At 48.7% G+C, this 26758-nt stretch overlaps 1 protein-coding gene across 2 annotated transcripts in view; it reads right to left on the bottom strand.

Annotated features, from left to right (window-relative positions):
* LGR6 (leucine rich repeat containing G protein-coupled receptor 6) overlaps window positions 1-26758 on the bottom strand; it is a 146355-nt gene that overhangs the window by 71199 nt on the left and 48398 nt on the right. For both annotated transcript variants that reach the window (XM_033001990.2, XM_033001992.2), the window contains exons 2-4: window positions 24241-24312; window positions 13242-13313; window positions 1027-1098 (exon numbers count right to left, since the gene is read on the bottom strand). In XM_033001990.2, coding sequence (XP_032857881.2) covers window positions 1027-1098; window positions 13242-13313; window positions 24241-24312 — 216 coding nt within the window. The remainder of the gene's footprint in view (window positions 1-1026; window positions 1099-13241; window positions 13314-24240; window positions 24313-26758) is intronic.

Here is a 26758-nt window from a genome sequence, read left to right as displayed (position 1 = left end):
AAGCTTTTCTAGGTGGTTCCAAGCAATCAAACAAAGAGTAATGACCACAAATCGCACTCCAGAAGTTTTAGGTTGGACTTGAGGAAAGGCTTCTTCCCCCAGGCCAGGTCACCAGCGAGGGGGGGAATCCCCATGCTTGGAGGATTTCAAGGCTTGGATAGACAAAGCTGCAACTGCCCCACCTAGTATTGGTGATAGTTCTGCTCCAAGCAGGAGGTTGGCCTGGAGACCTTCAGAAACTGCTTCCAGCAAACATTTATATGATAAAAAGACACAGTAAGACTACGGCTGAAGTTAAAGATTAGGGTTAAGGTTAGTTTTTCAGTGATTCAGCCCAATTCAGAATGCTCTTATAAGCTTTGGCAGTGCTGCTTACACCAACGGGGCAATTACCAAATAGACCTTCCCTAAATTCAGTGGCACTACCAGGATCTGATTGCAAGTGTATCCATACTCAGGAAAACCGCAAATATTTCAGTCGTGTGATTTTTCATGAATACAGTACCACAAACCTGCTGTGGATGTAGTTAAAGGAAAAGCACATTTGTAGTCTCATCTTATTCTCATAGCTGAATCACTAAAAGTGTTTTAAAGCATTTCTACCCTGATGTAACTACCTTATCTGGGTAAAACATCCCAACTCACATGTTGACAGATCAGAGTGTCCTCCGTGCTGCCTGGTAGGTCCCTTCCCTACTGTTGTCCACAGCAGAGAGGACGAAACCCCTTCTGGGTGGATATTTTACAGCATTCCTTAAAATATGCATTGGCGCTGGTGGCCTTTTCATCACAACGCACACATGAGGAGCTGTATTTTCAACATCCTTTACCAAGACAGTGTTCCTTCCTTGAAAACTGCCCTCCCCTCCCTTCTATGTTAAGTGACAGTAATCTTGGCTTTAATTGGAAAAGAAAAGGAAGAAGGGACAGAACATCCTTGACAAAGGAACTAATGACTCAAATGCTGGGAAGCCCGAGGCCCCCAAGGGACTGTGCAGCTCACGGCATTGATTTTTAATGACTTACAGAGATTGGAGGTTTGGAAGATCTCGCAGTGCCTCTGCAGGGATGCGACTCAGCTGATTGTTCTGCAACATCCTATAATTAGAAAAAAGAAAACTTTGTTCAAAAAAAAAAAAAAAAGCCTGACACAAAATGGAAGATGTTGCTGCTTGTTTCTGAAGCTGTCCTGGACTCTTATTGGAAAGCACCATGTTGGTCACTCAGGGCTCTTATGCAAGCTTGCAGGCTGCTGGCAGGTGAGCTGCAGTCCAGGCTGGCCAGGATCCTGCGTCAGAGGGCCCCAGGGGTGAGTTTGGTGCTGCAGTGGGGGGTCCACTGCAAGGATGTGACTGTAAGGGGCCCTCTCCACTGCACACATCTATCTGTTAGTCCAGAGCTTTCAGCTGCGTTGTCCCATATTTATACTTGTGTAAGACATCCTTCTCCCAGTTTGTGTCAGTGGCCGTTACCTCTGCAGTGTCTATGGAAACTAGCCTGTGGGCGGGTTTTTTATTCAACTTGGACAGTTGCAAACACAATGGATGAGGAGCCAGTCCATAGCTTCTTTGCTAAGGGGCTTCACAGCACTGGCACAACTTGCAGCAATAACTGGAGCTGTTGTGGAAAAAAATAACCAGCCCAGCCCAGGGGCTTCAGACAGAGCAGGTGACTGGAGCTGTTGGGCTGAACAGGCAGGACCCAGCAGGGCTTCTCAGAAATGGAAGTGAGCATAGGGCATGGGGAAGGACCGTGGACACTGAGGTAACTACACAAGTGATTGGAGAGGAGGAGACACTGGGTAGCTGTGCTCCTGCCCCAGGGCTGGGTGTTTGACCGGCTCTAAAGACTCAGGCAGGGTCAGAAGTGGACCGCAGAGGTATTTCTGACCCGGTCAGCTGCTACCCTCTCTCAAAGACCTCCTGGAGCACCATGCATGTGAGTTTACTGGTTTTATCATCTCTGCATCTCTGGAAAGGCTGTGTTTCTGACTCTGGACCAGACTCTGTTCTGAACCTACTTGTTCCTTCCAGAATTAGGACATCATGGGCACATGCTCCCCTGCATAAGAGACATTCCAGCGTGGTAGTTGGGCTGGGAAAAGTGCCTAAAAAAAGGGATGTTGTACATATCTGAGGTTTTTATTTCCAAAACCTTCAAGGAGTTGTTGGAGATGACATGAAAAGGGAAATGGTGCTTATGCGGCTGATGTAATTACTACCAGTGTCAAAGGGACAGAACATGGACTTACTAGTGAGGGGAAGTCCAAAAAGTACTGATGCAAACAAGAAACTTTCTCATTTCTGTGACTGCTAGCTTTACTGCAGAGGATTCAGAGGTCTATCATTGAAAGTTGGAAAAAGACAATTGTAGAGACAATCTTTAAAAAAGGGAAGCTATAGGTCACATAACTCTTCAATTTCTGAAAGAAAACGGGGACTTACCTTTAAATTATTTGCATGCATACAGAAGAAAAATCAGGGAAACAAGGAACTATCAGTAGTGGCTAGTGTAAAATGAATTGTGCCAAAGCAACCTAGTTTTTTTCTATACAAAGTAAAAGGCCATGAGAACGGAGAGGAAAGCATAGACATCACCTACCATGACTTTAGCTTTACTTTAGTAAGATGTTAAATGTTGGCATGCAATGCAGGAGAGAAGACATGTTTGATGTGGTACAAAAAGGCAGCAGAGAGGCCAATCTCAAATTAATAAATGTTTTCCTCTCAAACGAAGAACATGTTTAAGATTCTACAGCATCTCTCCTGGAGATGACACTTGGCATTATTGCTACAGACCCAGATGATAGCTGGGAGGGAAGGTTGTTACCTCTGTACATGGAGATGTACAAGGCACCTTGTGCATATGAGGAGGGGTTCAGAGATCAGCCAGTGTGGGAGAGCGGCTGGAAAATGCAGGATGCTGCAGGAACACCAAGAGAAAGGCTCTGTGGATGGGCAGGGATAATCTACTGCACAAATACAACAGGGTAGGGGCTTGTAGCACTGCTGAAAATGCCTGGGGCTGGTGGGGATCCCAGGAGACCTGAAGCAAGACAGGTTTGCTCTTGGGAATGTGCAGAGACCCGGGAGGGGGTGGCTACATGGAGGTGTGGGGAGCAAGACACAAGCTGTGATCCTTCTGCTCGGCTGGATGCTGGGCAGGCTTTGGCCAGGCCATGCAGTCCCATCTGGGAACTGCCCTGCAGGGCATGGGGCAGCAGGAGACCAGCCAGAGGACAACAGGCAGAAGGATGGGGAAATGCCAGATCCTCACCTGTGGGGAAGCTAGGATAGAAATTGCAGAGGTGGTAGAAGAATGTAATTGGGATGATTCGGTCTAGAAGAGAGAAAGCTCAGGAGGCAGCGTGGGAGTGTCAGGCCCAGAGATGTGCAGTGTGCTCACACACGACTCCTCACCGGTGGAGCAGGACAGGGCTGGGCGTGTTTGAAGTGTCTCCCTGTGCCCATGTCCTCCTCCTGCATCTCCGGCGCAAAGCTGGTCCGTGGGCAGCACAAATGGCTCAAGTGTCTTGGTGCACACAAGGGACACTCTGAGCCTCAGACACTCTGGCAGGCTCAGATCCCTGCTCCACTGACTCCTGATTTCCCCCGAATCATCCTGCCCCACCACCCCCACCACCTTGCCATTCTTAAAATGCTTCCCCTCTTCACCTTCCCAGGTGATCTCCTCACTGCCTGCTCTGCATGGACACGGGCCAAGTGCAGGGACCGCTGAACACCACAAACTTCCTCACAGATGCACCCAGATCCCGTGCTTGCTGGGTGCACGCTGCAAGGCTGGTGGGACCCACGGAGGGTTGTGTGGCTGGTGTGAGCTGTGCCCTGGCAAGGCCATGCTCATCAGCCCTGCTTCACCTTCCGTGCTTGTGAAAGGGGCGTGTAAGCCCCAGGGATCAATCACATGGCTGCTCCCTGCAGCCCACTGGGAAGGGGAAGCTCATCCAGGAGGACAACTGTCACACAAGGACCAACACAACTTGTGGGGCTCCTGGTCCTGCATATGGGTTTGTTTATGCAGCCAAGGTGTGCTGGGAGGATAAAACACTGGGTCCTGCAGACCAGTGAAGCCGAAAACCAAATTGTTTTGTTTAAAAACAGTGACAAGGATGAGAGGTCTGGTGATGAACTAAAGGAACAATGAGTCAACTGAGGTTACTTAACCTGAAGGAGACATGAATGAGGCTGGATATAAAACTTTAAGGATTAAGCAGCTGCTGAAGTGAGGAAGCAAATACATATTTTCCGTATCTGAAGACAGGACTTGCAGGATTTGCAGCAGATGGCATCAGGTGTATTCAGGACAGATTGCGTCTACAGGTGTGGATGCTCTGTCAAAGGCTGGCTGAGGTCTGACAAGTGACAGGCATGGCTGGAGCCGGGAATGGCTGCCCCAAACACGACCACCTGAAGCCTGTAGGTATTCAGGAGCTGACTCACAGCAGGATCAGAGATCTTACCTCTGGTGACAGGGGTGTCCCCTCAGGATACAGTCTGGTAGCTGGGGATGGTAACAATTTTCATAATTTAATTTTAATGTGCTAGATCCTTTAAACTAATTGCAGTCATGTGCATGTCCACAAGTAAACTCTTGCATGCATCTTGGGCTGTCAAGGGGCCTGGTGCTTTCCCAGTCTTTCCAGAGAATTAGTTTATGTTTGAAAAAGGATGGGAAACACCCTGGGAATTCCTCCACAAACCTGCCTGTGCAGATGGTCCTCTCCCTGCCCTCAGATTGAATCCCAGAGCTCCTGGAAGCAGGACTAGATTCTTGGCTCTGCCTCCTCCAACTGCTTCACTGCACAAAAAACACCTGGAAAGTGACCATGAAGATAGGCCTGTGCAGAAACCATCCAGGGGTGCGGCCAGGGAAGCAGATGTGTGGAGACTTGGAAGAGAGCAAGTGATGAGCCAGGCTGCCCCACACATCATGACAGAGGAATATGCAAGATCTTCATGCACCAAGCCTTGATCCAGACCCCAACCAAAGGCGAGGTGAGCTGCGGCCTCCTCATCTTCCCTCAGTGAGTGCAGACTGACAGTGATGGATGCTCAGCAGCAGCTGGTGCTCTGAGGTCTTCTCAACTGATGGGTATGTCCCTTTGAAAAGGGAATTTTCAAGTGCATCTCTCCCAGGGGCTCTGCTCTGCAGCATGGCCAACCCACACCCTCACCATAGAGGTTGATGCTCCTGGATCTGTAGTTCAGTGCCAGGATCATTAGAAACCAGCTTCCTAGGCTGGTTTGTCTCCTCTGCCAAGGTCCTTCCCTTTCAAAATTAACTCCTTGGTCCATGCTCTCCCACTCTTGGAGCTTTCCAGAGTATCAGAATATGCTGCTTAATTGAAGACTGGAAAACTGGAAACTTCCTCATCCTCCCAGACATCCTCATGAGCTGCCTGGATGACCTTCACCTCCTGGATGGTGCTCCATCAGCCAGGAAGCATCCATCCTAGCTGACCATGTGGCTGAGCTTGTGCTACCACGGCTTCACACCACATCCCACCCTCTCACATATATCCCACATCAAATGCTTTCCTGCACAAGCCTCTTACTTTCCTGGCTGAACATGCTGCAGCAGCAGCAGCACCACTTAGTAGCCAAAAAGGAATCCCACACCAAACACCGCAGGGAAAGACTCCAAGTACAACCACAATCTGAGCCTGCCTCACCCCGAAGTGTGGAGGGCAAAATGCCTAGGTGCATCCTCTTGGCTGCAGACCCTGAACCCGCAGCAGCCAGCTGGGGTGGCCCACCCCACCGCTCCGTTTCTCAACAAGCCTCAACCAGTCTGTGTGAGCATGCAGACCCAGTGCTGCCCACAACCTGCCTGCACAGACAGTGGCGTGAGTGCTGCCCACAACCTGCCTGCACAAGCGTGTTGACCCAGGGCTGCCTGCAGCCACTCCCACCTACACAGTGCCCTGGTGCTGCCCATGGCTGGTCTCCATCAACAGATAGGCTGGAATGAGCTTGACAAGAGTGGCCTTGCTCTGCGCATGCCAAAACTCCTGCCGGGATGGACCCTACCCAGTGGCCACCCCCACTGGTCCCTCCTTCTCTTCCCTCCCTTGAGCTGCAATCACAGCATCTCATCTGGTCCAGGACAGGCGCTGACTAGCCTGGCTTGTGAACACACATCAAAAAACATCACCAAAAAAACCATGCTGCCCCAGAATGGTAGGTTTTCAGGTGGCATGGGACATTTCAGGAACCCCAAGACAGACCCTCTCTCTTTGGCAACCCCAAGCCTGTGCAGAACAGAAATGGCTTTGAGACAAAGGGCATGGTGTGGCACATCCAAGAGACGCTCCCATGGGGAGGGAAGAGGAACGTGCAAAGGTTGGAATGTCTTTAATCCCCATGCACGGGCTCCAGGCACAGTTGCCTCAAGCAATAACAGCCCTTTGACTGTGCTGTCTGAGTCACTTCAGCCTCCCAAGATGGGGACATTTTATCATGCACAGACCTGTACCTCTGAGGTCTGTAAGTCTATTGAGACTGTTTTGTGCAAGGATCCTGGTGTGATGGGACCTGATCCCAGCATTTTTCTGGTCACTTAGACATGGTGTCTGCCAACAAACAGTCCTCTTACTTCTGAAAATAAAACATGACCTCTGAAGCATTGTGATTTATGATGGTTTGTCAGACTGCTGTGGATAGCAGGTTGTGTGTCCATGTCTGCCAGTGCCTGCAAGCTCCAATATGGTCACATGAACAGTGCCAACCCAAGGTGACAGTGCACAATCTAGACCTGGTTTTGAACACTTGCTGACCTGAATGGTCTCTGCTTGTCATGTTTGTCCATGTTCTCAGCTTGTCCAGAAGGCCTGGTGCTGTATTTGACAGTGGCTAATCAACCAGCACAGTCATGGAGGACTTTATTCATTGATAAAGCTGCTTGAAGACAGAAAATTTCACCCATAAATTGAGAAACTGCACCAACCAGAGTGGGCATAGGGCTGGGTAGGTGATGAGGTTGCTCCATGGGCGCAAGTGAAGCTCTGATTAAGGTTGTCTCCAGGCTGCTGTGAAGCAGCAGCTTGCAGTAGGAAGGCTAATGAAGTCCAGGAATTTTGTTTGAATTGGAGCCAGGAGCTGATGGAGAGGCAGGAGAAAAGACAGATGCTGATGGAGAAAAGCTGGGGCCAGTGTGATTTGAGATCTCAGGGTTGCTGTGAACTTGCGGACTGAGGTCCGGGTTCACAGACCATGTCTGTGTCTCAGTTGGTCACGCGAGGCATACCTAAGATCCTGATGCAGATCCCTGTACCATCCTCCATAGACACACCATGGAACGCAGCTTCCTTTCCTGAGGGAGCATGAATGCAGGGAGGGGACAGGGCACACCCGAGGCTTTCAGGGACATGAAGTCAGGAGATGACTGGTTTGCAGGAGATGACTGGTTCCCTCTTTACAAAGCTGTTCACATAAGTCATGCAGTGACCCCTTAATGCAGAATGTATCAGCGGTCCTTGGAGCTGGTCTGGAGCTCAGGACTGCTGCTATGGGTATGCACCTCAGTGAGCATTGTCCTCCCATTTTATACAAGATCAGAATCCCAAAAGGGGAAATGCCACCACTTAGACAGAGAAGTATCCAGTGACCCTGTCCCAGATCTCCAGGTACCCTGCTGTCCTCTGAAACCTTTTGCCATCCTCCTTTTGTAGCAGTGCCTGGTCACCCCACTACAGAGCAGCCCCAGGAACCAGATGCCACAGCAAGAAGATGTGCTCCTGCTACTGTGTAGGGACCTCCATGACACAATCCTCCAGGTTTTGGTACAATTAGTCTAGCTCTTGCCAAAATCATGTTATAAGTTGTTGTTGAAAGGGCTTTTTATGAAAAAAGGAAAAAAAAAAACAAAAAACAAAAACCAAACAATAATAATATGCAAGAATGATTCAACATGACATATAAGGATTGACTGCAGTGACCAGGGGCCTGGCAGGGGTTGTCCTTAATACCAGACTGTAAGAAAAGTCATCTTGGGACATCCAGTAGTAGACGCAGCATGTCTTTTCCTGCTCGAACCTGAGAACCTAGTGAGAAGAGCTGGGGCTTTCTTAAGCTTGAGGATGAAATAAGAACTTTTTGTTTAATACTATGGTGGTCCTGTCTCTAGAAAATCATATAAACCTGTTTGGAACTATTTTTCGGCCTCTCTGTATCAAGTGTTGATGATGAATTATTGGAGTAATTATGTGCCATGTGAAGAAGCACTGCTTCTTGTCCCAGTTCCAGCATCTGAAAACTCTTCTAGCTGCCCTGCTGTTGTGAAAAATAGCACTGTCCAGCAATCCAATCATTTCTCTGCACCAAAACGGTTTTGTTTTGGAACCAATACATGCTGATTGTGGTCTGGAAAGTCTCTTGGTCTGTGTTACGAGTTGGAGAAGGGATTTGTAATAGAGGAGAGGCAGCAGGATCCAGCAGTAGTATGACAATGGGTTTTGCTTTAATATTGACTCCAGATACTGCCACTGATCAACTCCGTACACTGAGCTCAGATTTCATAGAGCCACTGAGATCCAGTGGGTGTCCCACCAAAACCCCAACAGTGCTCCCTAAAGCCCCGCTCTGTATAACTCTGTATTCAGCTATTCATCTTCTTGACTTTTGACAGACCTGAATTGTTGTATTTCTTCACTGGTCTGCAGGACCCAGTGTTTTATCCTCCCAGCACACCTTGGCTGCATAAACAAACCCATATGCAGGACCAGGAGCCCCACAAGTTGTGTTGGTCCTTGTGTGACAGTTGTCCTCCTGGATGAGCTTCCCCTTCCCAGTGGGCTGCAGGGAGCAGCCATGTGATTGATCCCTGGGGCTTACACGCCCCTTTCACAAGCACGGAAGGTGAAGCAGGGCTGATGAGCATGGCCTTGCCAGGGCACAGCTCACACCAGCCACACAACCCTCCGTGGGTCCCACCAGCCTTGCAGCGTGCACCCAGCAAGCACGGGATCTGGGTGCATCTGTGAGGAAGTTTGTGGTGTTCAGCGGTCCCTGCACTTGGCCCGTGTCCATGCAGAGCAGGCAGTGAGGAGATCACCTGGGAAGGTGAAGAGGGGAAGCATTTTAAGAATGGCAAGGTGGTGGGGGTGGTGGGGCAGGATGATTCGGGGGAAATCAGGAGTCAGTGGAGCAGGGATCTGAGCCTGCCAGAGTGTCTGAGGCTCAGAGTGTCCCTTGTGTGCACCAAGACACTTGAGCCATTTGTGCTGCCCACGGACCAGCTTTGCGCCGGAGATGCAGGAGGAGGACATGGGCACAGGGAGACACTTCAAACACGCCCAGCCCTGTCCTGCTCCACCGGTGAGGAGTCGTGTGTGAGCACACTGCACATCTCTGGGCCTGACACTCCCACGCTGCCTCCTGAGCTTTCTCTCTTCTAGACCGAATCATCCCAATTACATTCTTCTACCACCTCTGCAATTTCTATCCTAGCTTCCCCACAGGTGAGGATCTGGCATTTCCCCATCCTTCTGCCTGTTGTCCTCTGGCTGGTCTCCTGCTGCCCCATGCCCTGCAGGGCAGTTCCCAGATGGGACTGCATGGCCTGGCCAAAGCCTGCCCAGCATCCAGCCGAGCAGAAGGATCACAGCTTGTGTCTGAGTGCAGGTCGGTTTACAGCCCAGCAGCCTGTCTCGTAGCCTTTGCTGGATGTCAGAGCCCAGCATGCCCAAGAAAGCTCAGTGTATAGCCTGAAGGGTGACTTGTCCTCCCTGAATCCTCTTCTGTCTTGATTTTTAACAGAATCAGAATGGTTAATTATAAACTCGATGCTTTGCCTCTCTTTAAAGCGAGGAGACAGGACTTTCCTCCCTGTTCCTGTCTTTTAATACTTGACATCCCAGCATTTCTCTGATCTTTCCCGCCTCACGGGCTCTTCAGATTACCTCTCCAGATACCTCCTTCAAGATCTGTGTTTTTTTGGTGGAGATTAAAGTACAGAGAAAAGCACATGACTGGGGGAGTGATTATACTGGTCCTAAGGGAGCAAGGATCTGATCTGGGCTGGGAGCAGTGCGATGAGCAGCTCGTGTCACCATGAAATGCAGCGCTCTGCACAGTGTAGCTTCACAGCAGCCCCATAGGACATGGACATAACTGGGGCCAAACTGATGCTCCCCAGTTACCTGACATACTTCTGTATGTTACGTGAGCCACACCAGTTTATACACATTTACATCTGGTTACTCCCTGACATATTTGTGTAGTAGCCATAGTATCCATAGAGACAATATCCTATAAATCACTGCAGTTCCCTATTAGCCCCCAATACCTCCTACAGTCTTTTGGGTTGAAGTTGCTCTTCTCAGTACCAAAGCACCAGGTTGCATAGGGATCTTGGAGCAGCCATCTCGCTGCGGAGTCCTGCCCTCAGCAGGCTTGGATGGGGATGGAGAAGCACAGCAAGGGAAGAGGAAACTGAGACATGGTTTGGGAAGAGGATGAGGATTTTAGTTACTCCCAGGGTGTAAGGAGCAGGTTGAGCCAGGCCCACTGTCTCTCTCCAGGCTCAGCTCTCTACACTTGGCCACAACCAAAGTCTGAGGAAAGGTACAAGGTGCTCTGCAATGGGCTGGGAAAGGACACCCTGCTTCCAAGATCAGTTCCTGCCTTGTTTTCTTCAGCCAATAAAATGGCAATAGTATCACCTTTCCCTATAGGAAATTTTGGTGATTTTATTGTGCTTCCAATGAGGTTGTGGTGCTTCTGTGGAAGGCACCCTGCACTCACACTCCTGTTCTGAGGAGGTCAGAGAGGAAGTGGTGTGGCCCATGGCTCTTTGGCAAACCAGATCCAGGAAGGACAGTTGTTCCCCCTGGTCCCTGGGGAGATGAAGCAGATCCTTCTGAGCTGCTGTGGAGTCACCAACCCCAACCAGGTCACTGCTGCAGTGATCTGAAGGACCTGAATCACAACCTGAAGGAAACACATGGTGGCCTTCACCTGCTGCCTTCAGCATCTTGTGCTTTCCTTCAGTCTTTTCTCAGTAGAGGAAATCAGTGAGAGTCCCCATCCTTGCCCTTCCAATGTGATTAAGTTTGATGCTTCTAAGGTCTGTGATGGCAAAATTTCTAGTCCTGTCCCAGAAAATTCGCAGGGACCAGCCTGTTTTTCCCATGTACCTCACTGCTGGCCTCACTCTCACCGTGACAGAGACATAGCTGAGGGTGAATGATTGCTGTTCCTGGAGGGAACAGGAACCCACAACTGTATCTCCATCAATGACCTCACTCCCGTGGAGCCCACAGTAGTTACAGAAAGCAATCAGAGCATCTCCTACAGCAAGAGCACATGACAGCCCAATGTGCCCTTGCAAACAAGCCAGGAAAGCACCAGAGTGTCTGGAAAGTGAAATGCTCCCAGTGAAATGAGGGCTGGCAGTGTCCATGCTTTTAGGAAGAAGGAACTTCTTTGAATAAGAGGCCCATGGCAGGGTCTGCATGGGCCAGTCACTGTCAGCATCAACCCTTCCTTGCCCGGCATTGGAGGTGGGCTAGCCCTCTGCATACCTCCATGGGAAAGGTCGGAGGAGTTCGAGTAAATTTAAGGCAGGCCTACAGCCAGAGGGGTTGGTATGACTGCCTAAGTGCCACCCTCTATCATGGGGCACAGCCTGGCTGAGAGCAAGGCAGGTTGTCCCGAAGCATGAGAACACCAGCTTCAGCTCTCACAAGACAGCCTGGAGCAAGCCTCTGGAAATGCTCTGATCCTTCAAGCCTCTCCTTCCAATGGGGTCACTCATGAACGTGTCACTTCTGGTGCTGCCCCATGGTGCAGCACACCGGGTATCCATGAGCCCGTCTACACATGGGCAACAGGGCAGAGAGAGCATGGGACTCTCCTTATTGCAACCTGCCGGCAGCCATGCTGGCTCCGGAGTGGAGGCATCGCTCCTGCACTCTGCATCAGCAGTTACCTGGGCCTGACACAAATAGAAATTGATCAAAAGCAGCTTTAAAAGATCCCGCATTCCCGGAGTAGAAAGTTCTTCTTGTTGAAATCGGGTGGGAGAGCTGCGGTTTTTCCTCAGTTCCTTTGATTTGTTGCCTAATGCAGGGGATGGATAAATCTCTAAGCCCTGAGATTTAGGGCAGGATTCATACTTTACATCTTCAGAAGACGTAGTAAACAGCCCTATACTCTCTAATCCTGGGAGCAGGTTTGTACCTGCTTGCTCTGTATAAACTGGACCAGCTACAACAATTTCACATTGTGGCTGAGTTCAAAACATCCCCTTGGGGATCAAATGTTTATCGCAGGAGATTTTAAAGATGGTTCCTGAAAGGGAGAGAGGGACTCTTGCCTCAATACCCTGCACAGACCCTGCAGGGCTGCCATGTGGATGCAAAAATCAGCGTGATTGCGTGAGCAGTGAGACACCCCGTCCTATAGGAAAATACTCTGGGGAGGAATTTGATGGTAGATTTTGTCACTTAGTCCTTCCCCACTGGACAGGCAGAGGTGGATGGTCTGCCCACAAGGACGAGGAGCCCTTCACTTACCAGGGCTGACAGTTGCCTGGCATGGCCTGGTGGGTGCAAAGCTCCCAGATCCAGCTGCACATGTCCCCATCACCCCTGTGGGCAGGCTGGGCTCTGGCTGAAGTCATACTGCCCAGGGATCCCACCCTGCTCCGGGGGAGGTCACTCCACAGCCTTGCAGAAGCCTCCTGGGCCATGCAGAAGCTCACAGCCAGGGCAAGCTGGTTACAAAAAAGTGGCTGATCTGGGCGGAGCACAGGAGCTTTCCCCAGCACTTGCCAGAGTGCAGATATCTGGACCTTCAAGTTGCTCTAACCCAGGCCAAGACTGCAGCAGAGCAGATGGGGGCCACTTTGGGGACTGGACACCATGTCTAGAGGACACCATGTTAGGGCATTTAGTGAATTTTATGTAAAATATGAACCTCTGCAGATTCTCCCGTGGTGTGTTTTCACACAGCGTGGAGGGCCATGCACGGGAGGTCATCTGCTCATGGTTTGCTGTAGCAAAGTGAGGAAGCAGTGCAGGGGGGTGTGCAGTCCTTGGGGTTGGACACAGCTCCCCACTCACCAAGGGGCACGTTGGCCCATGTGGGTTTAACAAGTGACATCACACCATCTTGTAACTTTGCATTCCCCTCAGGATGGCTGCAAGTCCCCACGTACAGCCAAGGGGCTAGGGGAGGCAGGGGTGGTGGTGGCTCTGCAGACGGGAGTGAGTTACTTACAGAATTTTCAGGCTGTAGAGGCCAGCGAAAGCTTCCCCTGGGATCCTGGAGATCTGGTTTCCAGAGAGGCGTCTGCGGCAAAAAAAAGAGCCATTAATGTGTCAACACCCTTGTAAGGACAGTCCCTTGTCTGCAGGGGCTCAGCAATTCATGTATCTTGCCACAGTCCCTTAGGGGAGGAGACTGCAACACCTGCAAGCTAAGCCATTGTTGTGTGATTGGGCTACCTTTGTATATCATCCCCTCTTACAGCCTGGGGAACAGGCGAATAAAATGATAGCTTATTACTCCTGCCAGACCTGAACCCAGTGTTTTCAGCATCCATTGACAGCTCATGGGTCAAATCATTCCCTAGATACCTGCAGTATTCACAAAAATTACAGCACAGGCTGCCTGTGAGAGGAACCTCTGCTCAAGGGCACTGACTGACCTACAGACCCCGCTCCACGTCAGATGCCTGGCAGTGAGGATGGAGCTGGGATAGAGCTACTTGCTGCTCATTCATGGTCCTGGGAGGACTATCCCTAAATCATGGACCCGTATCTGTCCCTTTAGTCTGCATGTGGCCTGTTTCTGCATCCTGCAGGTTCTCTATTGTCCAGTGCCACTTGATTTGCTTCCAGTCCCTCTTTCCCAGCCCTGCTTTGACCTGTGTGACCACAGATAAGGCCCAGCTTTTGTTATCACTGCTGTGAGGGGAGACCAAGGAAGGAGCTGGAGCTGGGGAGTATCCTGTAGGTGCCACAGTAGAGCCAACTCATTAGAGTATGGCTTCCAAAACCAGGACAGAAAAGTCAAAAGTGGTTCTTGGATGAGTTATGGCTGGAGAAAACTGTAGGAGGACTGGAAAACTGGAAGATAAGGATAGGGACAATGCATCCTGGGAAGGCTGATGAATGAAGATGAGTATCTGAGAAGGCTGGTGAATTAAGGTGAATGTGAAGGGATGGTAAAGTAAGACAAAGTGAGGAGCAGCATCACAAGGGAAAGTGAGACTGTCAGGGACACAGAGCAAAGAGTAGCAGACAACATTCAGAACTAGATGAAAGAATTTATCCAAGGAAACCTGTGGGATTCACTGTTGTATAGATTCATATGATCACAGTGCTCATATTTTAGCAAGGCCTAGAGAAGGCTGGGGCATTAACAGGTATTTGGATTTTTCACTGACATTGGAAACTGCATCACTGTTACCATCACTTTCACTGATGAGGACAGCGGTCCTGAGACACCATGGGGGGAGCCTGTCGTGGAGCCAGGAGTAAAGTCCAGGACTCTTGAGTTTAGGCTTGACCTAAGGAGAATCTTCTCCTTCTCCTCATATTTTTCCCATAAGGACCAACATGGACCAAGTCCCAGTGCCCATCAGCCAGAAATCATGAAGACAGGTTCAGCAGCCTGATCAAGACCTCAAATTATTACTGCACTTGTGCTTTACTTTCTGATACCCAAGTGGTCAAACAGGGGTCAAGGTTGGACTTCTCCATAGTCACAGGGTAAAAAACTCATTGACTGCTTGACTTGGAGTGGAATATTGCCTCTCCTAAAAGGAGACAGTGAACATCATTTGTGACCAGGCACATCTTTACTCTCCCAGGAAGTCCAAACCATGCCCAAGAGATCAGGCACAGATGCTGGCAAGCTTGTTGTATTCATTTAGCATCCACAAAGCTGTTTCCTTTTTGGATGCTTTGACTGTGACGGAGACAGGTGTCCAGAATGAGCAGTGTAATCCAGGCTGGGAGCAGAGTGCATTCCAGTGAGGATTCTACAAAGGTCATGGAGACGATCTGAGCTCTTCTGGGGAGCCACACTCACCGGTGGCAGAGCAGGCATGTGCGGGTGCCAGAGCTCTCTCCCTCCCTGTCTCTCCCCTCGGGAATCTAGAGAAAATTGCTCCCATAATTAGGCCTCCAACAGCATAAACAGTACAGGGTCGTCTCTTTAATGTGTGTGAGCAGGTTGTAACCTGCCTCTACAGTATGCAAGCTGCCTGGCAGGCTGGGCTATTTGTCACTTGGGGGCTGTGATTTGGGAAAATTGCTCCTTTTGATTGCTGATTTCCACATGGGAGGGAGTGTTGTCCGGGAGACTGGAGTGCTCACCTGGAGGGGAGGTGTTCCTGCGCTGCATCCTCAGCCTGCTCCCAGCATCTGTCCTACCAGGCTGCATTTTCTCTGTGGGGGACTGTCTGTCCTCACCTCCCTGGAGCTCCTGTCTGCCCCCATGCCTTTGCTGGCAGCAGACTACAGGTATTCACGGTTAAATCTGCCTCTTGACTTGTTTTCTGGCAGATCTGCACCTTTATGTTCAATTTCCTGTGTGTGTTTGAGTGTTTGCCAGGTCCCTAAATGGATCTTGGATATCCAGGATTAGCAAGAGGAGTGTGGAGCTTGGATGGATCCCAGGCTGGGGCTCCTGGCCTCAGAGTGGGGTGGCAGGGAGCCCCATATTCTGGTGGGACATGTGCTAAGCCAGCTTGTAGCATCTGAGCACAATGGGCAAAACAGAACATGAAGGGAAAAACAACTCTGTGGGAGATGCCCTGGTTTTACTAGGCACCATCTCTGGGTGAATTTATTGGCACAAAGCATCCCTCAGCCCCAGGAAAGGCAGCCATGCTGCCCTGTTGCTACTGCTTCTGTCCTTGGCCCTGACACACTGAGACTGTGCTATGTCATCAGCTCACCTCTGGCCTCTGGCTCTTCTCTCTCTACATTTACCTCTTCTCCGCTGCCAGGGCAGCCCAGCTCCTCTCCCCAAGGTGCAGAGCTCCATGCCAAGCCAAGGAGCAAGCACAAAGGGAGGCACCAGCCACAACCACTTCACTCAATCCACCTCCCAAGGTGACTGCCAGTGCCCTTGGGGTCCCAGATGGGCTCTGCTTACTTGGATGCATGCAGAGACTGGGAGCTGCGAGATGTCTGTGTTTGTGCACACAGGTTGAGGTTTCACTTTCCTAGGGGAGTACATGACCGCAACATGCACACAGGGTCTGGAGGTGTGGGCTTTGGAGGTTTGCTGTACTTCCCAGGACAGGAGCTGCATGATGCTGTGAGTGGTAACCAGGTGTCCCAGGCAAGGGAGCATGGCTCCCCCACCTCTCCAAGTGTAGGTCAGGAATCTTTTGGGGTATCCTGTCCAACAGGAGGAGTGGCCACCAGGAAGAGATACCTGCTCCCATGTTGTTAGCTCCTGTGCCAGTTCATGTAAGAGACCCAGGTCACAAAATACTATTTGTGTGTGACCCTTCCTCTGTCCATGGCCACTTAACAATCTCCCTAGTGCTTGGTTCCCTCTGTCCCTCTCAAACTCTTCAGAAATCTCCCAGACTGGCAGAGAGGCACCCATTGAATATATCTTCAGAAGCCAGATCCCGCAGGAAATCCACCAAAATGGTCCCTTCCTGTGGAGCCGCGGTGGGCTCATGACCCTTGTCTCTGAGCCATTCTCCAACACCTTCCTTTTTATTTAAAAGGGAGCAATAACATTTGAAATGATGCTGCCAGTGTCACTTCCCCCGAGACAGTTCTTAATTTTCTCCTTCTGTGGAGAGGACTGAAGCAAATAACCCCACCAAGAAGGACTGAGAGGTGCATTCCGTTGTGCCCTAAACACACAGGGGGAAGAGCAGCTGCTCTTGCAGCAGTGAATGTCTGGTCCACAGCACACGGGCTCTACTCCAGGCCAGCTCAGGTCTCTTTTTAGGATAGGCAGACTTGATTCAAATGTATGCCCTGCCATTCTGGAGCTTACACTGTGAGATAGGATTGGGAGAAAGGGAAAGCTCTCAATTTAAAGTGGCTGATGGAAAAAGGAGAGAAAGGGCAGGTGGAAGGGAAGGGTGGGAGCTGGAGTTGGCTGGCTTGCTTTGGAAAGCTCACATATTCATTGGATTTTAGATAAAGCTCTCCCCTCAACTTCCCCACTCCTGTGATTTCTGGGAACATTCCTCCAGGCTTTGATCTGCATTCCCAATACACTCCAAGTTGGAACAATCTCATGGTTTACCACCTCATGGTTGCTGCAGTTCAATTACCACAGGCTCCCACCCCCTCCTGTATCTTGGGCTTCTTGGTCATGCTACAAGTTCCATGGCACACCCAAAGGCTGTTTGTTGGGCATGATAGCTCATGTCATGTGCTCAGGCAACGCGATGATGCTCTTATCATTCACATTAGGAGGCAGGAACATTGCCCATTGGCAGGACAGGACAAACATGTGTGTCCATATCCCATAGTTTTCTCCTTGCCAGATCTTTATTGAGCGTGTCAGCCTCCCGCTTTGATCTCCTGCTTCAGTTCATTTCTCAAGCACTGACACTGTCAAGGCAGAATTTCTGCCCAGATAAACTCTCTGCGCTCCTGTCTAAACAGTGTCATCACGCCAAGACTGTGCCATCCCCTGGGTGCACAGGGGACCAAGGGCTTCGTATTACGCTTGAGTTTGTTCTCGGGCTGGTGCAAAACAGGAATGAAGACAATTAAGTCATGCAAGTGAAAACATGGTACATATGAGAAAAGAGCCAGGTTTGGACTCTCCCTTCCCACACAGGAATCTGCAGCTGGTCCTACTCTGGTATCACCTGGAGGTGTCTCTAACGTGGTCTTTACTTACTCCATCCCTGAGGAGGAGGCTATGCAGACGTGTTTCTAACTCTGCTCTCTATACCCCCACCGAATGCCTGTTCCAACTCGATAGATTGATGGCATTCTTTTTTTTTTTTGTTTATGGTCCTCAAGCCAGTTTTCAACCCACATAAATGTTCATATAGAAGCTAGTTTGGATTCATTTGCCAAATAAGATTTAATAAGACACAGCTCCTTAATGAACAACCTAATACAGGACACTGAATGCCTTCACTCCATTCCCTCATATTAAAAACAGTCAAGGTGTTCAGGGGAGATTTGTTCCCTCCAAACTTTCAGAGCAATTTTGACTTTTGACTTTACTCTGGATCCCCCACTTGGGGTATCCCAGAACAGATTGAGTCATTTGCAAGGCAGTTTTGGGGATAATTTGGGCTAGCTATCCTCACTTGTAAGGATTCTTCAATTGCCTAACACTATTCCTAGCCTAAATGGAGTAGAAAAAGAATTGAAATCTCTACATTTTCACAACATTGTGAATTTGACTTGGGCTGCTAAAATAACTTGGTTTCATTATTCAATGTGTATGATGGAGAACCCCTTAGAAGCCCTTATCTCCTGTCCCCACCTGCACCTCAGCCATCTGCCTCCACACCATGCCAGACTGCACAGGGGTGACCTTCAGAAGGCTTCATCAGAGGAATTATCCTTTAACCCTCTCTGTGCTTTTGCTCACCCACTGAATTGATGACCAGTGCTGTCCTCTGCCAAGGACCAATGTCACCAGGAGGACAGAACATCCTGGATGAACCAGGGCTAGTCCCCCTTGTTGCTAACAAGTTGCATCCTGGTGCCTTCTCAGACACGGAGCTAGGCAGCATCCTGGAAGGACCACGGTTTCCAAGCATTCAGAGGAGCTGCAGCTCCTCACCTACAGCCATCTGGAAATGGAGAGCTGTGTCAGGCAAAGTGACTACCAAGGGAGCGGTGATGCTGCCTCCAAATCTCAGCGTGGCAAGGCCCTGCAAGTGTTTGTCTCCCTACCAGAGACCTCTGCAGCCTGCTATGTCATGAAAAACCACCAAAGCTGCTGTCCTAGGAGTATCCTTCTCCAGATTTGTTACTGCACTGCTCCAGGCAAGGATTTTCACCGTGGTGCCAGCACACTTGAACATTGCCCAGAAATGTCAACACCCACTCACAAGACAGAGTCATGTCCCAAAGCCAGCATTACTGCAATGTTGCCTCTTACAAGAATAAGATGGCCTTGGAGTGAGACCCTGTGCTGGGCAATACCTCCAGAGATAGAGGTTTCAGATGTCTGGGAGCTGATGTGGGTGATGGTGGGTGCTCCAACACTGGACAGGGGCACACTGAAGCAGTGCTGGTGCTCTGTAACCTGTGATGGCTGTGATGGTCCTTGCACATGCATGGGAAGAAGAGTGAGAAGGGGGTTTCTTCCCTGGTGCAGGGGAGAAGAGGGCTGCTGTGTTTACATTCCCAGCATATACACTTGCATTTTATTTCATTTTGCTTTTGTGCTGTTTCTTGGCCTCCAGTACCTTGAGTTGCAGGAGCTTCCTGGGAAAGGGAACAGCCTGCAAGAAGAGACCACAGTGTGGGTCCTGACCCTGCTGTGCCTGCATTGATGCAGAGGCACGGCACTCCCCGTGATGGTGAGTCCCTCTGCCCTCGGGGACTGAGAAGAGGCAGGTGAAAGAGCCAGTGGCTGGGAAGGGGTCTGATCTTGCCGCTGTGCCCTGAAGCAAGAGGTGAATGGCAATGAACACCTGCCTTTGGCTGCAGTTTCTCTTCTTGGCACCAAGCACTCATGTTTGGATTCAAAGCACAGTAACAAAGCCCTTGCCGGCAAACACATTTCAACATGTTATTATTCCCAGGCCGGCTTTCAAGATCCTCTTTCTATTCCTTCTGTACTGATTGCTCTTGTTTCTCTTGGCTCCCAGCTCTGGCTTTTCAGGCTTCATTAACTGGAATTTATTAGCAACTTTAAACAATCTTCCTGCTGCCAAAAAGAGAGAAAGAAAGTAAAGAAGAAGAAGAAAAAGAAACAAAGAGGAGACACACTAAACTCTGGGCTGCTCCCTGCCTGTGTGAGGCCCAGGTCTGAACACCTCTATCACTGGAGGTTTTCTTTGGAGGGAAGGACGGGTGAGTGCCGGGGCTGGGACTGTGCCTGCTCATGGCACAGCCTCTCCTGTTTCTGTTCTGTTTCCCTGCTGGAGCTGGAGGCTGGTGGTGACAGAAGGTGATGCAGACTGATGGAGAGCCTTCAGAGGGGAGTCCACAGTGGCGTGGCCTCTTCAAAATCAGCTGAGACTGGAGAATCTGGTCTCTGAGCATAAGTACTAATTGCATCTGCAACACCTTCCTGAGCAGCTCACAGTAAAAATTAATGACTAACAGGTCCCAGCACACCTGAGAGGCCCATTCTCTTTGCTGAATGGATGCGTAAATAGAGGCACTGTCAGGGAAAATCACTTTACTGAGACCACACAGTGAGTGAGCAGTTTAAGCTGGAGCAGTGCTGGTACCCTCAGCTGTGCCCTAACCACAACGTTGCCTCCGATCCCTTGTGGGACACAGCCCTTTGGTCACCAGAGGGGAGCTGAGCAAATGCAAAAATGTCCTGTGGGACCCAGATTGTCTGGAGACCATGATGTGGCTTGGGTGATTGCTTTGCTGTCCTCAAGACCCTGCTCTCACTTGTTCCTTGCATGCCTCCACCTGGCATGGGTGCCTGCAGAGGACTGGCATACTCAGGGCTCAGGTGGACCCAGCAACCTAGATTCACAGTGCTCCACTGCAAAAAGGCAAATCTGTCCTCAGTGTCCATGTGACACATGGGCTTCATCTACCCGTTTTCACAGCTTTCTTTTCCAGTCCCGTTATTCCCATTCCTTGGTTGAACTCTAGCTCCATGCACAAGCTGATCCTTGAGTCCAGATGGTCTCTGAATTTCATGAAACTTCACCTTCATAAGGAGCCTAAGATGGTGATAAAATAGAGGCACAGAAAGAGGAGGAATCATAAAAGGTGTGAAACACCAGCTCTTCTCCAAGCTGCTGTGACCCTGGGCTACTGGGACTAGATCTAACAAGAGAGAAGATTGGCAGCAGCAGCGCAGGAGACCAGAACTATGAAGGGCGTGTGGAGGAGGCAGAGGAACATGGACTTACCCTGACTGTCAAAGAAGATGAGGGTTACAGATCACATTCACACGTGTCCAAGGGCCAGGGTTGTCAGGAGTTTCTGGGATGTTTTTGATCATTAGACCAAGGTAAAAATGTCTTTAAAATATAAGAGTTTCCAGGGGAATTGAAAAGGAGATTTGAAATCCTGTGTTGAATTTGGCAAATATGTTTGGCTGAGGAACCTGTTATTTTTTTCAAAATGTTCAAACTTATTTTTTAAGCATCTTTGCAAAGAAGCAAATACTTGAAACATCATTTTCTTTTCAAGTTTGACCCAAAGTAAAGGTTAAGAAGTAACCTGAAAATGAAACAAACGTTTCTCTTTCAGGTTAGAAGAACATTTTTGGGTTGACCAAAGCCCCAGAACATCAGTTTTGATTCACATTGAATTGAATTTTGCGAGTTTTGTCTTCAGTTGCTCCAGCCTGTTACCCAGTTTATCAAGGATGTAACAAGGAACATAATAGTGTATGAGGTGGGCTGGGGCTGTAAGGCCACCCAAAATCCCTGGAGGTAAAAAACCTGCCGAAATGTTTCCATCTAGTTGAAGACAGGCACCTGCAGCAAGGTTGGGCTGCAACAGAGCCCTCTTCACTGTCAGCCCTTCTCTGCCTGGAGGGCAGGCAAGCAGAGGGGGTCTTCCTTGTCCCCAGGAGGCACTAACACTGAGATTCCTGGGTTATCCCTCATTGCTCAGCAGGGTTTTCTGGTCTTTACTCAGCATGGCCCAGCATGTTCAGCTCTTCCATGGGGAAGTAGACAGAAGGCTTGGTCTCGTGTGTTACATATCACTCCAGTAGACCCAATGGAACATGTCGCGGGTAGAGGAAATCTGCAGAGCTTTGAGCTGTGAAACCTGAATAAACTTCTATTGAGGATGTGTAAACAGGCAGGATTTGTTTACTTGATTCTGGTGCATATCCTGGCACAAAGAGTGATCCTATCCCGAATGTCATGGTTCTGGGATGAAAGTTTGGTAAAGATATAAGTGAAAAGAACAGGGGAAAGGCCAGGCAGGTTGCATTACTTGTTGACAACAGCCCTATAAATAATGTACACACTGTCCCTGTCTAGATGATGTTGTTGAAAAAAATCACTTTTAATTCCTGATAACATATAAAAATCATTCCTTGCTTGATTTCATATAAATGACTTGATTTCCATAAATAGAATTACTGCCTTATGGCTATCAAATTCAAGCAGAAACTTGGCTATATATAGTGCTGCAGTTTCCATTTCTTCTCCTAACTGTGATGTTTTTTTCCTAGTCAATATACTTTTGCTTTCCAAATGAGGACATGTGGCATTTTGAACCTCTAGTAAAATTTTCTCTAACAACTTCCAATTATTTTTCAGATTTTCCTGTTTAAATTTTTCCTCTTCATCTGTTTCATTCATAATTATTTTTGGCTGTGGGAAGCTGGCTCTTTTTGGAGCCTATGAATATTTATTCATTGCTTGTTGAGACTGTTCTGTTTGTACATGACACGTAATCAGGACACAATTGCTTGCAGCAAGACAACTGTTAATTGTATACAACAGAGTACGGTCTCTGTGTGTGAAAAGCTGTAATACCTCCAGTGAATGCTTTGGGTGTCCACACTTCAACACAGATGTTGACAAAATGGAAAGAGAAGGGCTACAAGATGGATGCAAGGTCTTGTAAAACCCACCTTCTGTGGGTACCTTGAGCTCCAAAGCTAAAGGATAAGAAATGACTTCTGCTCATGCCTTCTAAATGCCTAAGAGGGAGGGGAGTTTGGGTGGCTGGGGTGCTTACAAGACTAATGAATAGAAACTATGGACAGATGAAGATGAGTTATAAGACCATTACGCTAAAAACCTAAAGTATGATTTGATAATTCCAAGATTTGACCTGTTATGGGAATAATGAACATCAGTATCTGGTCTGGTCTCTTTAGTCAAGACTGAATGTAAGTTCACATTTGCATATGTGTGTTCACGTAAGTATGTACACTCATCTGCAAACTCTTCTGAATACACAGACAGGACTTTCTGCTCATGGCAGTGGTGCCTGAGCACACACACCATCACAGAGCGCAGAGATCACGTCGGTAAGATGTTAGGCAGATGAGCACCACAATCTGTGCACCTCACTGGAATTACACTGCATTACTGGATGCTGATGATTTAGGGTTGCTCTACTGCAGAACATGTGGGCTAGTACATCTGGGAGATGAAAATGCCTCTTTTCCTGGTAATGCAAATACCTATCCTGTAGGAAATTCTGACATATTGGAAAATCCCATTTTTGAAATGTCGATGTCATGAATGGCAATGGCTGCAAGAACTGATTCAGTAAAGTCAAAGTGTTTCATTTAGACAGATTGAGCTGTAGTATGTTTTATATATACAGTAAACACATACATCAAATGCAGCATTATTATTAGTATTTAATGCGATATAATAATAATGTTTTGAAGAAACTCTGTTTTCCAACAGAAGCTATTGTGTTGAAAGGAGCAACAGCATGAGAATAATACCTGGAGGTATTTCTCATGATCAAGTGGAATAAGACTATATAGGTGCAATTTACCCATGCAGAAATGGCCAGCCTCAATATTCTGCCCCCTAGGCTCCCATTTTTGGGGCTCCCAATGGATTACAGTGGTTTCTAATGCTGGTGGTTAATTTTCACACTTTCAGAAGTGGGGCCACTCCTTCACTGACACACAGCCACATGCCGATCCCCGGGGGTTGTGATTGCTGCTGTGCCTGAGTGTGCCTGCTCAGACAGCAGTGCACATTGGTGCGCAGTGGGATACCTCAGCCTCTGGGGCAGATTTTTTGGACTTAAATTGCCCAGGCTCATTGCCATCTGAACCGCAAAGTGCCTGGGAGATAACATGTCTCTGGACTGCAGGAGGCTGTGAGGGGGACCCTGTATGCAGAAGGGTGAATGAAGCTCATAGTTTGCTGGCTCTGCTCTGGGGTACAGTGTTGATTTTTGCAGAATAAATCAGGTCCTTTTTTATTTTGGCTTTTGGCACATGCACCCTCTCAGCTAAATTTAATCACCTAGTCAAACCCCTATGCTAGTGTAGCAAATAGGCCCCTTCCCAGCGTGCAGCCTCATTCCATCTCAGCCTGTAGCTGCAGTGACAACACTGGGAGTTGCTACCAGAGCCACAGGCAGCCTCTTCAGTGTCCCTCCGACACCCCGACCATACTTACAGCTCCTCCAGGAAGCGCAGGTGACGGAGAGTGCTGGGCTGCAGCCGGCTAATGTTGTTCATGCTTAGATCTCTGGTGGGGAAGAAAGACAGAAGTCTCTGGTCAGTCATGCTGTGGTTTGCACAGAATAAACCTCAGTGCCAGGCTCTGTGTCCCCTCTCTGCTAAGAGGGAATACGAGAAGCCCCTGCAAACAGTATTTCAGCATTAGCATCTTATCACAGCCAAGGCTCTACCTGCAAAAGGGTGGAGAAGAGTAACCAGAGAGAGACACTTGCTCCCTCAGGATGATCTGCCTGAGCTTCTCCACGTTATAGAGCAAGTTAGGATATTTCCTAACAGCACAAGCAGTATTAGTGTCTTACAATTTTTGGAGAGTGAACAGCCAGCCCAGTGACTCTGGAGTAGGACAGTATGTTCTTGGGCCCAAAAGTATCTTTCTGTGACCACTGGTCATGCCAGACACCACAGGGAGCTTTCCCAGTGTGTGGATAGACAGCTGCTTTTGAGGAGAGAGTGAGCCATGGAAGAAGGGGTGCATCCTATTGGACAGGTCTTCTCTAAGCTGGAAAAACAAGAGAACAACACCAGGATCGAGGGACGGAGGTTGGGTCTGTGGGTGACAAACTCTGAGTTTATGGGTGAGAGGAATCTGATTGTGCTTGTCTCAGTCTTTGCCATCTCCAGCTAAAGGCTCATGTCCTGTCTGCTTCAGGTGTGACAGAGCCTCCCAGAAGAGACTGCTGCGACCCAGGTGGCCCAGGGCGGGTGCTGAGTCTTAAGCCCTTAGCACATTACAGAGCCGCGAGAGCCACCCACTGCAGACCTGTCATCATCTTAGGATGATGTAACAAAGTCTGCAGCAAATGGTGCATTAGAAAGGTGGTAGTTTGAAAAAACAAGGATGCTTCTGGGCTCAGAGGCTCTTCGGGAGGTCTGGTACTTGATAGCTGCAACCCTGCCCTTTTGAGCAGCTGCACATGAAAAAAACTGCACTTGTTACCCCAGTCTAGAGCAAGCAGTGTCTAGGTGACTGCAAGTGAGCATCATTGTTTACATCTATGAGGAAATATGAGGCTGAATTAAAAGCTGGTGTGGTTAAAACCAATGAGAATGGATGGGACATATCCCATCCCGAGCAAAGAAATCCTAATCAAATGTCACCTGAGGAACTGGGTAGACTCGTGTGAGGCAGGAGGGGCTATTTTTGATCATTGTGTACAGACAGGACACTTCTTGGCTCCTTTGGACTGATTAGACTAAATGGCAGAGGCAGGCAGATGTCTCTCTTGTAATGTGAGAATAAGGAGACACAAGGTAAAAATAAAGACATTTTACTTTACTCTTTCCTGCTGTGAATCTCACAGACTTGTGAGCCTAAGGAATGATGTGTCCTCCCCCCTCAAATGTCAGTGAGACTCTTGGTATTGGACAAATGCACAGAGGAAGGAGGGTTGTGCCAAGGACAAGGACTGAAACATGAAGGAGAAAAGTCTCTCAGCAAAACTCAGCCATCCAAGAGGGACCCCTCTGAGGTGGCTGCCATCTGCACAGCACACCGTCATTTTAACTGCAGTCCTGTATACCCAAGACTTGAGACCATAGGTCGTATATCAAATGCCCTGGAATATCACAGGCTGGCTTTGGGTTCTGAGTAGGAAATCACTTCTGTGGAAAACAGATTTATTGAAAAAATTACTGAAATTCATTTGTGTACTTCAGTGAGAAAAGTACCAAGTTCTGCTAGTAGAGAGGCTTAAAAAGTTTGGGGGTGTAGGGTTCTTCATTTTGCACCATTTTCCACAAAACCCCACCACTTTCTGACCAGATCTATCTGTCATTGGTGGAGGCAGGTTACACCCAGGGAGGATCTAAAGCCTGTCTTTACAGTTTTTGTGGAGATCTGTCCTGTGGCAAAACTATGCAGTTTCATGAGCCCTATTTGAAGACATTCCTGGCAAAGTTTGGGGTTTTTTCTTTATAACTTTATTCTCTCCAAAGAAGTGGTGGAAAACTCTCCAAAAGGCCTATGAGAATTTAAAATTCTGTTTTCAGAATGAATGCAAAAATAAAGTTATTGTTTGTATTGTTCTGTGTGCAATGCTACATTCTATATTTGGATGATCCTGGATACAATAGAAGGGTTAAAATATTATTTTGTGCCGCTTCTATTTTTATTTTTAAATCCCTGAGGGCGGTTGCTACTTAGCACCCATTAAAACATCTTTTTTCCCTACATCAAAGTGTCTCCTGTTTATGTTGTAATGAATTAGTCTGATGTTTTGACATGTTGTGAAACAATAAAAATAACGAAAAATAACGTAAAATGAAAGGCTATGAAACAAAACACAGATCTAAACCATCCAAGATCTCCTTGAAACTCCAAGGCATATTCCTTAAGTTTCCTTCTGCTGGCAATGTAGGGAATACCCCTTGCTTGCTTCAGGAGACACTTTTTAAACCTCACTGAACTGCATTTTGGATGCCCAGCCCTTTCCTAGGCATGACGGGGACAGCCG

Source organism: Tyto alba, unplaced genomic scaffold, assembly GCF_018691265.1.
Source record: "Tyto alba isolate M040663 unplaced genomic scaffold, T.alba_DEE_v4.0 Super-Scaffold_30, whole genome shotgun sequence".
Lineage (NCBI taxonomy): Eukaryota > Metazoa > Chordata > Aves > Strigiformes > Tytonidae > Tyto > Tyto alba.
This window is presented reverse-complemented; position numbering and strand designations above follow the sequence as displayed.